Source organism: Nestor notabilis, unplaced genomic scaffold, assembly GCF_000696875.1.
Source record: "Nestor notabilis isolate BGI_N333 unplaced genomic scaffold, ASM69687v1 scaffold10208, whole genome shotgun sequence".
Lineage (NCBI taxonomy): Eukaryota > Metazoa > Chordata > Aves > Psittaciformes > Psittacidae > Nestor > Nestor notabilis.
Genome location: NW_009938715.1, coordinates 4,306 through 16,262, shown reverse-complemented (window position 1 = coordinate 16,262; position 11,957 = coordinate 4,306). Strand labels below are relative to the sequence as shown.

At 38.9% G+C, this 11,957-nt stretch overlaps 1 protein-coding gene across 1 annotated transcript in view; it reads left to right on the top strand.

The window, feature by feature from the left end:
* Positions 1–9,382, top strand: part of ATG7 (autophagy related 7) — a gene marked incomplete at both ends in the record, with an annotated part of 30,532 nt that extends 21,150 nt beyond the window's left edge. The window contains one exon of the mRNA XM_010019480.1: positions 9,260–9,382. Within this exon, the coding sequence (XP_010017782.1) occupies positions 9,260–9,382 (123 nt within the window). The remainder of the gene's footprint in view (positions 1–9,259) is intronic.
* Between the last annotated feature and the right edge of the window lie 2,575 nt (positions 9,383–11,957).

Below are 11,957 nucleotides of genomic sequence, written 5' to 3'. Positions count from 1 at the left end.
TGACCCCTGCCCCCCTAGGGCAGGGGGTCGGAACTGAATGAGCTTAAGGTCCTTTCCAACCCAAACCATTCTATGATTCTAAGTAAAAGGATACTAACAGAAGGAAGCTGTGATATGTAGTAAGAATGCCACATCACACCCTAAGAAGCGGTCACCATGGTAATGTGATCATTGTGATGGAATTTTGTTCCTGTAGAGGAGGGCAGATATCATCAAGAACCCCAGAAATCTTAAAAGCGTCATTAACTTTAAACATCACTCTGTTTTGTGAACAGAGGAAAGGCTGTGGAATTAGCAGTGTAGTCAGTTTTGTGCATTGGAGAAGGTGGGGAGGTGTCTGTACAGAACCCCGCTGATTAGATGCTTAAGAAGATTTCTTGAGAGGGAGAGTGAAAGAGGAAAGGAGAAAAAAGTAACAGAGGACATACAATACTCTGAAACTTCTTTTATACCCTCTTCACTTTGCTTTAGAAAATCAGCAGTCCTGTTGTCACTGCTTTTGGTTTTGGAATAGTAAAGGTGCTGGACTAAGAATCCCTTTCTGGTAATACGCAACACACTTTTGCCCTTCAGAGAAGAAAACAAATGATTTTGTTAATCTGTATTTCTATCATTTGGTGAATGTAAGTGTTTTCTGATGTTGATGTACGCTGATGTGGCAGTGCACCATGTTGGATAGTAGAATCAAAGCTGTGTTGCAGAGAACCCAGAATTCGGTCCAGGAGGCAGCTGGTGTGACTGACTGGTCCGTGGTATTGACTAGTTTCCTTATCTCCAAGTTAAGTACTATTAAAAGAGGTAAAAATATGTTTTAATAATTGTTCAGTGATCTTAAATGGATGCGAGATGCTATTCTAAGCAGTTGTAAGTGAGAGAAAGAATGGTTAATTAAGTCCATCTTAAGCAGAACTCTCTATTATCTGCACTAAAAGGAAAACCAGGATTAATTGAAGTCTTTAAGTGAAAAGACACATATAATACAGTTTCTGCACTGTCAGTAAAATGAATTTTCGTATTTTTTAAGTTTAAAATACTGGGTTTAAGGGGAAGAAGTAACCTGCCATTGTTAAAAACAATGATTCATGTTGAATACCATTTTTACTTCTTCTAATGGCAGCCTCATGCTGCTTTGTCATCTCTCTGTGAAGCTGTTGCAGAATTCATTCTGTGTCAGTAAAAACAGACCCAAACTAAAATGCTCTGACTTAAAATACATACTTGCTGATAGACTCTCACATAAGGCTTGCAAAACCAAAGTTGGTGAATACTGAAGTGGATAAAAGTAGGAGCACGCAGTGTGGGGTGATGATATGGTGGTGATGATCATCCTACCACTGCTGAGTGGTAGGGTTCAAACCAGTTCAAACCTCATCCTGGAGGTTTCCTTCTGGAACTCCACAGGTCAGTTATTGAGATGAGTAATTTGTATTCGTTCTTTTTTCTTAGGTAAGGTTTTTGTATACTTGCAACCTAATCCTGCTATTCCCTTATTTATTGTTCCGCTATTCCAAGGATTTGGTATATATTCCTCAAAGAACGTACGGACACAGTATGCTTCATGTCTGCCACTTATGCTTTGAGTTTTCTATTTGGAAGCTGAGGAATCACTTTAAAAAGGAAGAAAAGCCCACATGTGTCTGGCTGGAACTTACCCTGTTCTTTAGTATCAGTGACCAGTAATGTTGACATATTTAGTGCAATAACTGAGAAAAAAGTATTTGTTCGTATCACTTCTGTGCAAAAAGGGTTTATGGTCAGAGACTATATAAGAAAAACTTGAACCAATGTGAAAAGTCAAGTCTAAATCACATGAATACAAATTTTCAGGTCAGGTTATGGTCCAAAACACTCATTCGTACTGATGATTTTGACAGACAAGTACTTCACATTGATGCAGTGCAGCACTGTGTGCAGTTCCCAGTTTCAGCCACCTCTACACATTAAAAAGGAATGCCAACATGCAACAGTGAGAAATTGGAACTCCATCAATGTTCCTTTCTTCTATGGTCAGGTCTTGTAAGAGTTGTCTCATGGAACTGGGTGAGGATGTGGGAGTCTCATTATTTTCTTTTCCCCCTCATCTTTATGCAAATACATTTTGCTTTATTATAATCTCGTATTTCTATCATGTTAAAATGTTAGACTGTGATATTTAAATGATATGTAGTTTACTTGGATTTGAATTATATTTTTAATCCATGACTCCCATCTCAGGCTTGGGTACTACATATTTTCTCAGGTATTTTTTAGTAGCTTCCTACTTTTAACTATAGCAGGTTTTTCTTGTGTACTCTTCTGCATTCTTCTCATTGCAGTCTTTGACAGGAGTCTGTCTACATCTATTCCTCTTGTCTTTGGTTAAACTTAAATTTTCAGCCTCTCTCTATTGGGCAACTGCTCTTTTGTTTGCAAATGCTCATGTAGCTATTTTTGAAGAGTGTAAGTTCAACCTTTATTCAGTTTTCCACATTTTTACAGTGTTGCCTGTATCTGTGTCTTTGCAGAAGTGCTTCTGGTTTTGAAATTGGAAAGAAAAAAAAGAACGAAATTGAGTTAAAAAGATGGTAAAATAACTGAAACTGATGAAATCCATTAAATACATGTGGTTGGAGGAAAATGTTGCTTTTCCTCCAGTGCTGTTTTACATAGGTATTGTAGCATAATAAAATCCTCTCTCTAAAATAGTCTACAAAACCTGGATTTTTGAGCTAGAGATCTGGATTTAGGAACTACTGAGCAGCTGCAATTTCTGCTGAAGGCAGTGATAGGTTTGGGTGCATAGTGTCTGGCAGATCTTGCCTTATTGTTGAACTGCTGATGGCAGGGGAGAGCTGGATGGAATAAATAACTTCCTATGCAGTACCCAGTCATTACTGGCTTTTTGCTTGCTGAAGTCAACACATCAGATGTGTTGACTTCAGCCCACTGCAGTCTTTATAGATCAACCTGTAGAGACAGCCAAAATGGTCTTGGGTGTAAGACAGCCGCTTTTCTATGAGAAGAACACATTTTCTTCAGTGAGTGAGGAAGTGACCTTGCTTCACTCCCAGCACTAGGGATTATCTGTAGAAAATGGGTGCTGTTTCTGACTGCTTCTTCAAGGCAAAACTGAGAATTCAGCACATGGGTAACAAACATGATCCAGCCACAACTCGTCAGTAACCTCTGATGTGACTGGGGAGGAAGCATGGCTTTCTGCAGTTGCTGTACAACAGAGAGTGACTAATGCCAGGGTGAACTGGAGCCAAGAATGTTGTAACTGCTGATGAGCTAATCAGCATAAATTTTGGACAGGAAGCAGAATGGGGATAAATAAAGTTGTAAATATCTATCCAGTGTAAAATGTGAGCGAGCAAGAGATGGCTGTTGGGTGACTGAAGGATGCACTCGTGTATTAAGAGGTCAGGACAGATGATCTAATGGTGTCTACTTGAAACTCTTCTGTTCCTGTATTCCCAGTGTCTAAACTAGAGATGTTTATTTTCTTCTACTCTCCCTCTCTCGCTGTCCCTTTCTTTAACTTCTATTTACTAAAGCTTTGATGTGGGGACTGCCTTAAACTTGCACACTGTCCAGTAGAAAGTCCTTATATTGACTGTAATTGGAAGATGCCATTTTGTTTAAAATTAGTTGGGAGAAATATTTTAGAAAGGGAAGAGTGGTGAAAACAAAGCTCTCGGGTTTGTCTGCAGCGTTAGTCTCTTAATTCCAGTCAGGAAAACTGGTTACTTGTGTACACATCAAGGTTATTTCAGAACAGCACAGGATGCATGCAGATGCTTAATGTTGAGAAGACCATGCTTAAACTTACATCTCTTAGAAATTTAAGACTTTTCTTTCTTCCTTTTCCTTATTCAAAAGAAGAAACTGGAAACTCCTAAGGTAAAAAACTCTTGTTGAGTTCTTTCAGGGCCTATTCTTCAGTAAGTTAATAAGCCATTTTCTGTCCATTGCAACTCAAAATCGGTGTAGGCAATAGCAATAGACAAAGCACATCTGTATCACTACAGTCCTACTCTAAATTAAAACAGCAATCTCTTTCTTAAATGAATTTTCAGCTTTTTGTACTGGGATTACTTAAGGTTTTATACTGATTTGCTTGAATTTTTAGTGCTGATTATAGGAAGGTATGGAGAAAGTTGTGTCTGCAGAGAGTGTTTCAATTCTTTGGACATGAGCCAAAAATGATGCCATTCTTGCGTTGTGGTTTGTAACCTGGCAGTGTTTTCAGAATAGCCTTCTTCAGCATGCACCTGCAGTACAGCCTGCCTCACACCTTTGCTTTATGATCTTGTTCTTCAGAGTGTCTGAATGCACGATTCTGAATGACCATTCGTACACACGTTTTTAGATGATAAATTGGAGTATAGTCAAAAGATGAAGTATCTTGAAAGTCATCTTTGTGCACATATAGCATTGTCAGACTTCTCTGTTCCTATGTCATGCACTGAGTCCCTGAGAAATCATCATGTGCTCTTCAGAAAAGTTCAGTTTTATTGCATTCTTTTACATAAATGTATTACAGGATCACCTTATTAGGCTTTCCTTTACAACTTTTTAGGACCAAATGGTCATAAAAATCAAGAGCTTAATGGAAAGGCAGGAGTCTAGGAGCTGAGGATATTCTTAAGGAAACCAGAATTATGGGTCTCTTGGTAAAACTGTGAACACGAGCAGTGCTGCCTGTGCAGCTGCCTACACCCAAGATCCCAATGGCTCACATGCCTCATTATGTTCTCTTCTCACTTAGGAAGATTCTTCACAGCATTGTAGTCTTTCACTAAACTTCCTTTTTTAATAGCACATACATTGAGCTTTGAAGAGTTGAACTGGCAAGACTTTTACATATCTTCCTTTTTTTCCAAGCAGCTGTTGAAACTGAATTTTCTTTCCAACGTGCTAACACTCACACTAGTCTGTTCATTCTGCAATGCCTGTGATAACTGGATAGTTAGCAGTGTGCAATAATATATCTAGGCATGTAAAATTCCTAAATAGAACATTGAATTTTGTGGTGTTCCTGACTCTGCAATGTTTAGTGAAGTGTCTGTCCCCTTAAGGGGAAGCCAGGGTGGGGCTGGGAAGTGAGCTGTCTTTTTGGAGTGGAAAGTGGTTAAAGCCAGGAGGAGCTTACAATGCAGCAGGCACATTGTTCTGGAGGCAGGCTATACCCATATGTCTTCTTTAGTGTAATCAATAAATCTGGTAGGAGTAATTTCTTATGTTTCCTGGAAAGTAAACACCACTGTTTGGAGCTCTGCAGGTGCTGACTGCTTAGAAAACAAAAAAGCTAACCCAAATGGAAGTACCGGGAAAAGATTAAAAACTCTATGACAGAAATGAGGCATAAAATGTGAGCCAGTTCCACATCAGTGCCCAGGTTCTTGGGATTAGGAGTTTGGGGTTTGTATTTTGACTTAACCAGAAATTAACATTTATGCTATAAAGCGATCCTGGAGCCAGAGTCTCTTTCCGAATGTCTTTCTACCCGGCAATTGAGACTTCTTTGTGCAGAATGCTATTAAAAAGAATATAACACCAAGGCTGCACATCTGTTTCTTGTTTCAAAACAAGTTCTTTTACTCTAAGCCTCTATTTTTTTTTTCCTCCTACCATGAGATTTGTTTCGTTTTCCCTCAGTAAACAGACAAGAATAAAAAGGTTGCTAATAAAATGGGTTATTGTGTATCATTTACACAAAGAGCTTTAACAATACATTAATTTGTCCCTGTTGTGTTAATGTGCATCCACAGATTCATTTGTTCCATTAAAGTGCCATTATGTAAAAAATCACTTGTAGCTCTGACTCTGTAAAATGGAGACTGGAACTGAGCTTATAGCATCAACCTGAGGGGGAGATTTACGTGTGTCGGGAAAGAGAGTGTGTTAAAATGTGGGTTCTCCTGGTAGTAGTGGTTGTCACAGACATGAAATACAGAAGTCATGTTACTTTCAAATTCCCCTGCTGAGCTCTGAAAAGTGACCCACAACTGAGAAAAAGGTGAGAGTTCCTTCATCAATGTGTGTTGCTCCAGCTCGCCTTGCTAAGCAGGAGAATTATGTCCTCCTGGTTCCTTCTGTTGCTGCTGTGTGGTTTTTTCTGCTTGAGAAGATCAACTGCTGCACAGTGCCATGTCACTGAACGCTGCTCACTGACACGTTTATTTCCAGGAAAAGTTTGTGAGGGTTTTTTGTTACACCTAAGGTCAGATAGTAACTAATTGGAGATCAATAATGATAGAAGCTATAACATCTCTCAAGCAGTTTTCTCCTGTAAAGCTGCTGTTCAGAACAACCTCATTGGTACCAGGTATGGTGTTCGCAGCAAAGAGAACTAAGAACTGAAAAAGCAGACTCCTGCCAACCATGGCCTTTACATTTTGCTGGGCATGATTAAATAGGAGAAAATTTCTTCTTCACTCAGCGACAGTTGGGCACTTATTAAATCTGGAAACATTCTTTAGCAATGTTTTGTGCCAGTTTGATGTCTAGGTTGGCTTTATTCCTGATGACCTGCAGAGTATTCCTGTGTGGTCCCCTGGCATAGCAATTTGAGAGGAGTTTTATTTTGCTGCACTCTTTTTCCTTTGTGAGGTATGTTCAGTGGCTACTGAACAAATATATGCCATGTTAGGTTTATCAGAGGACAGCTGTTACTGGATTTGTGTAGTAAAAGTTCTAGGTGGGCAAGTCAATGGTGTTTATCCCTTTCGTAGTATTCACTGTAAAGTTTTAATCATTGCATTGGCAAATTAAGTCCCTGAGGATGTTGAAATGCTCTTTCAATTGCTGCCTGTATTAAAAGGATTTCATGGTAGTGTATCCTCCTTTACCACTGCTGCTTGGGCAGCAAACTGAGTGATGGTGCCAGGTCATGCTTTGGCTCCCTGGTACGTTGTTCTCTGGCCCATGTGGCTGGAATTTCTGTTGTAAAGCTAGTCAGCAGGGTCTTCTTTTCAGCAGGCTGTTCCCATTATAAAAGTAATTATAATCAGCAAGTTTATAATCAGATAAAGTTTTTCAGGCTTCTGCAGGTGCTAATACAAGACAAATCTTCTGTATTAAGACACCTAATGGTAGACTTCCTAGTCTCTTCCATGCTAATCACAATAGAAAAGGCACTTGGATTTAATAATAATTCTTCCAGGTGATTCATCCAGAACTAATGCTGGACATTGTGGATGTCAGTGTGGTGCTGCAGTCTGTTTTGTGTGAACATGTAAGGATTCATTTGTCTGCGGCAGGGAATAAGGTTAAGCACATCTCTGGAATAGACCAGGGCAGTTTACACAGGGCACCCTGGCACACTGAAGGACTGTACTTGCTGAGGAAGCAATACTTGGGAGTTTTCACTTCAGGCTTGAGTCCCAGGTCTTTGGAAACAAGGATCAAGGCATAGTTGAGCAACAAAATCAACGAGATTTGAAGGGTATTTGGTAGGCTTTTCATATGTAGTAGGGTTGTACTCTGTTCCCTGCTCTCTTTGTAACATTTGCATATCCCATAGTTTTTACTTCCGGGAAGAGACCAGAATATCTGCTTCTTGTCCCCTCTGTCTTTGATACGCTGTAATGCTCTAGAATAAGGCTACAGTTTCAGTATACTGTGAACTACAGTGTGGCCTACATCACTCCAGAGATGTCTCATAAGCTCTGTATTGTGGTTCCAGCAAATGAAAGCAATAGCAACACGTTCGCTAATGCCAATAGCTTTGAGGATTATATACAGGCAGGGCTGTGAACATCATCCAAGTTTGTCAGTTTGTGTCTGAATGCAGTGTTTCACAGGGAGCCAGATGCGAGGGACTTCTGCACGTCTGGTTGCTTTCTTAGAGTTCTGCAACAGTGTAGTCATTAAATGTATGTGTGTATCCACAATGCAATACATAATGGAACGGAGGTCTCCTCTCAAATGGAATGCTGAAGTTGTCCAGTTCTCTACATTGCATTGTGAACAGTCAGATGAGTTTGTCTTCATGTGTTTATCTTGGGAAGGAAAACCCAAGGCAATGTTCCTAGGTGTTTTTTAAAACTCTTTGGGTTTTTTCTTTCCTTTTTTTTTTATTTTTTATTTTATTTTCAATTTCTGATTATGGGTCACTGGACAAGTCCACAAAGCCCCATGAACCCCATGTATTGCAGCCTGATGATAGCAGAGAAGGGTATAAATAGCCAGGGGTAGCAATCAGAACAAAAACAGAACAGTGGATGCTGAGTGCATTGCTCGATCATACATTCCTTCCATTTTCTTGCTACCTGCTTTCATGAAACTTGTAGAATCATGTAGATCTTTGACATTTATCTTCTCTTTCCTCAATCTCCATCACACTTGATTGAAATCTAATGGTAATATTTGATCGAAAATGGGCAATGGGTTCAAACTTAAACAGAGGAAGTTCAGGTTTAGATATAAGGAAGAAGTTCTTCCCTGTGAGGGCGTTCAGGTGTTCGCACTGGTTGCCCAGAGAATCTGTGGCTGCCCCATCCCTGGCAGTGTTCAAGACCAGGTTGGACAGAGCCTTGGGGGATACGGTCTAGTGTGAGGCGTCCCTGCCCATGGCAGGGGGTTGGAACTGGATGAGCTTAAGGTCCTTTCCAACCCAAACCATTCTATGATTCTATGAAATCAGCCTGTGAAATAGCCATTTAAGCTCTGTCTACATGAAATAAAATTGTCGTGGTCAGGGGTTTGAGAGGAGCGTAAGTTAAAACCTTCCTCACAATTCTTATACTAGTCTATAAGATTCTCACAGTAAAAGATAAACTGGGAAAATCAGAGTAGGAAAATAAAAAGGCCTTTAAGATACAGTGGTCTCAGAACCATGAATCTCTGGAGATTGGGAGGATGTTGGACTTGAGCACTTACTTGGAGAACTTTTCATCTGTCCCAGCATGGTTCTTCCCTTAACTGATGCATTGGAACAATCTTTTACTGTGTTTTGTGTAACTCAAATGCTCCTTTTGTGACTTTGCAGCTAAGTTTTTCTACTTGCTGTATCGTTTGTCTTGTTACAAGCTTAAAAATACGTTTAAGCCAGGAAATCTTAAACCTCTCTTCCCTCTTACCTCCTCCTTTCCCCACGTTAGAAATTGAGTTGGGAGAAGTGGTGGTTCTTTTCTCCATAATTTTTACCTGTTTACAATATGAAGTCATTTTCTGAGTGTTCAGAAAGATTGTACTTTTATTTTGTAAGCAAAATATGATGATGATGAATCACATTCAGGACATTAAAACCCTTTTCTGCTTGTTTATTTGACAGGTCCTTGACCAGTATGAACGAGAAGGGTTTAATTTCCTAGCTAAAGTTTTTAATTCTTCACATTCCTTCTTGGAAGACTTGACAGGTCTGACTTTATTACACCAGGAGACACAGGCTGCTGAGGTAAGAAAATGCAATTTGGATCTTAAGAATAAAGATGTGGCAGTAAAGGGTGCTTGGTTTTATGCTCAGCTGTATAACTGTCCTAGGTTCAGTAATAACCATATGATTAAATGAATCACTGATAGCATCAGCAGTGGTGCTTGATTTACAGGATGATTTACACAAGCCACGTGGATAATCCATCCAGGAAGATATGTCCTTTTAATGTTATAGAATAAGAAATACTGTTGCATGTGAGAGATCATTCTTTTTGTCAGAATGATGTGATGCAAGTTGACAGCCAATTAGAAACGTGCAGCACTCATTATTATTATTATTAATTTTATTGTTGTCCCATTTTGTGAAATACAGAAATATTTTAAGTAGTAGTTGTTGCTTGAGAGTTCTGAATGTGTATGAGGAAAGCTCCTGTCTCTTAGGCTGTTCCTGTGGCAGTGTAAGCTGCAGTTTGTGCAAGCATTTCAAGTGCTATATACAGGTACTGATTGTGGGTAGCCACAGTCTTTACACAGGTTCCTAGGTAGGTTTGACAATCTCTTCAATTACTTTAAATTTTATATCTGAGTTGTCAAGAATTGTTTTTAAATAAACCAAGTCAACCTATGTTGTGTGGTGTAAGGAAGTCAATTATCATTTTAGTTCAGTCTGAAATATGGTTATTATACTGCTTGATGGATTTTAATATGGGGAAAGCAATGCTGTTTATTTCTCTACTGACAAAAGGTAATATGGAATGAAACTGGGCTATGTTTTGCTCTCATGGGTGATAACCCTGTCTATAAAAAGTTGTGATACTCAGTTTGTCCCATAACAAATGAAACAAATATGTGTCTTACTAGTGTATTTGAGTAGTGATATGTGATCTTCCTTTGTCTGTAAATGTCTGTGCTGTTCTACATCTGTAATTGAATTTTGGTGGAGTCATATCATGTGGATGTTTCTGAAGTTGGCTTTGAGAAGTGAATATTCAGTTACTGTAGCCTGTGCAAATGCTGTAGCTGTTTTTTCAGCTGTAAATGGCTCAGCAGTGTTGCTTACCAATGTTTGTGGGGGCTAATGATGACTTGGCGCTCTGTTTCACGTTTTAAACTTATAAAATAATTGGAGCAGATGCTGGAGGCTTCAACTGTGAAATACTGATGCATTCTTAAAGCAGTCTGGTGATACCTAGAAAAATATATATATATATGAGAGAGTTCCAAGAAAGGAAAACAAATACCCTTTAACAGGTGCTACTCACTAATATTAAGAGTGGTTGTAGTGTGATTGCCATACTTGTTTGGCTGTTAAGAAGTGTCTAGGCTAGTAATAACAGCACTAAACCCAATTACAGTTACCCTAATTAGTAGTGTATAATTTTACAAAGATTGATTAATAAGTTTCTTCTGCAGCTTCAGAATGTATATGGGTGTTTATAACGTTTTGGATACCCTTTACAGCATGTAGTCTGGTGTGAGTATTAGCCCAGCTACCACAGAACCAGGGACTTCCCTTGATTTCTTCCATGTAGCATTGCTGTAAAACTCATCTGTTTTATCAGGGTTAACTATTTCAGTAGTCTTGTTAAAGTGTTTCTTTATGAACAGTGTGGTCTAACAGGCAGAGTATTTGCTTTCTTTGGATTAAAAGGCCTACTCTCCTGTTACGTTGTGCCACTGCTGACTGAAAGAGGTAGTTTTGTTGTCCTCCACTCTGCCTAATCTGGGGCAGTTTTTAAAACTTGGAGGTGCATGAGAGACTGCTTTTAGTATATTTTCTGCTGAATTGTTCTTGTCTTTTGAGCTTATTTTTCTCATGCAGGGTAGTTTGTGTCATTTATATTGCTGAGTTTTAAAACTGTGAAATGGTTTTTCAGGTTTCTGGCTCCTTTTGAGCTGCTGTTGGCAGAATATATTCTCTGAAATGGAAACATTAGATTTATGAAGATCAGTGCTCTTCAGGTTGGTTTAGGGTATTCTTGATACTTGGCATTCTAAAAACTGCAACAGAAGTAGTGAGAGGGGTTTCATAAGACAGGTATGGTCCATTCTGGTAACTGGAATGTTTGATCATTCTGTCAAGAAGTTACTTGTCTTTCTGCACTCAGACTTTTCAAAGAGATTTTGTGGATGATGTTTGGGTTTGACAACCATCAAAATGGCACCTAATAACTGAAGATTTTCCTTTCCTCCTAGCTAGTAAAATTTGACCAGTGCTGTTGCTCCACTGTAAAGAAAATGGACTTGTAAAATTACATGTCACCCAACCTTATATTTGCTACAGCAACATCATAATTGTATTGCAATTCTCTTTATATGAAATAAGTGATATTAGGTGTCTGATAGGGAAAACTGATCTGAAGCTACTCAATCTTCTTTTTTTAAAGGAATTGCTCCTAAAATGTTGATTCATTAAGAGTGTTTAATAGTATGCTTTGCTTAGAATGTTTTATTGTGGTCAGAAGAACAGGAGGTTTTGTCCTACTGCTCTTATGCTTCAGCATCTTGCATGTTAAGTTAAATCACACGCTTAACCTCAGTTTTTTAGTTCACCTAACAAATGCTTAGCTGCTTTCATGATGTATGTACAGAAGGGA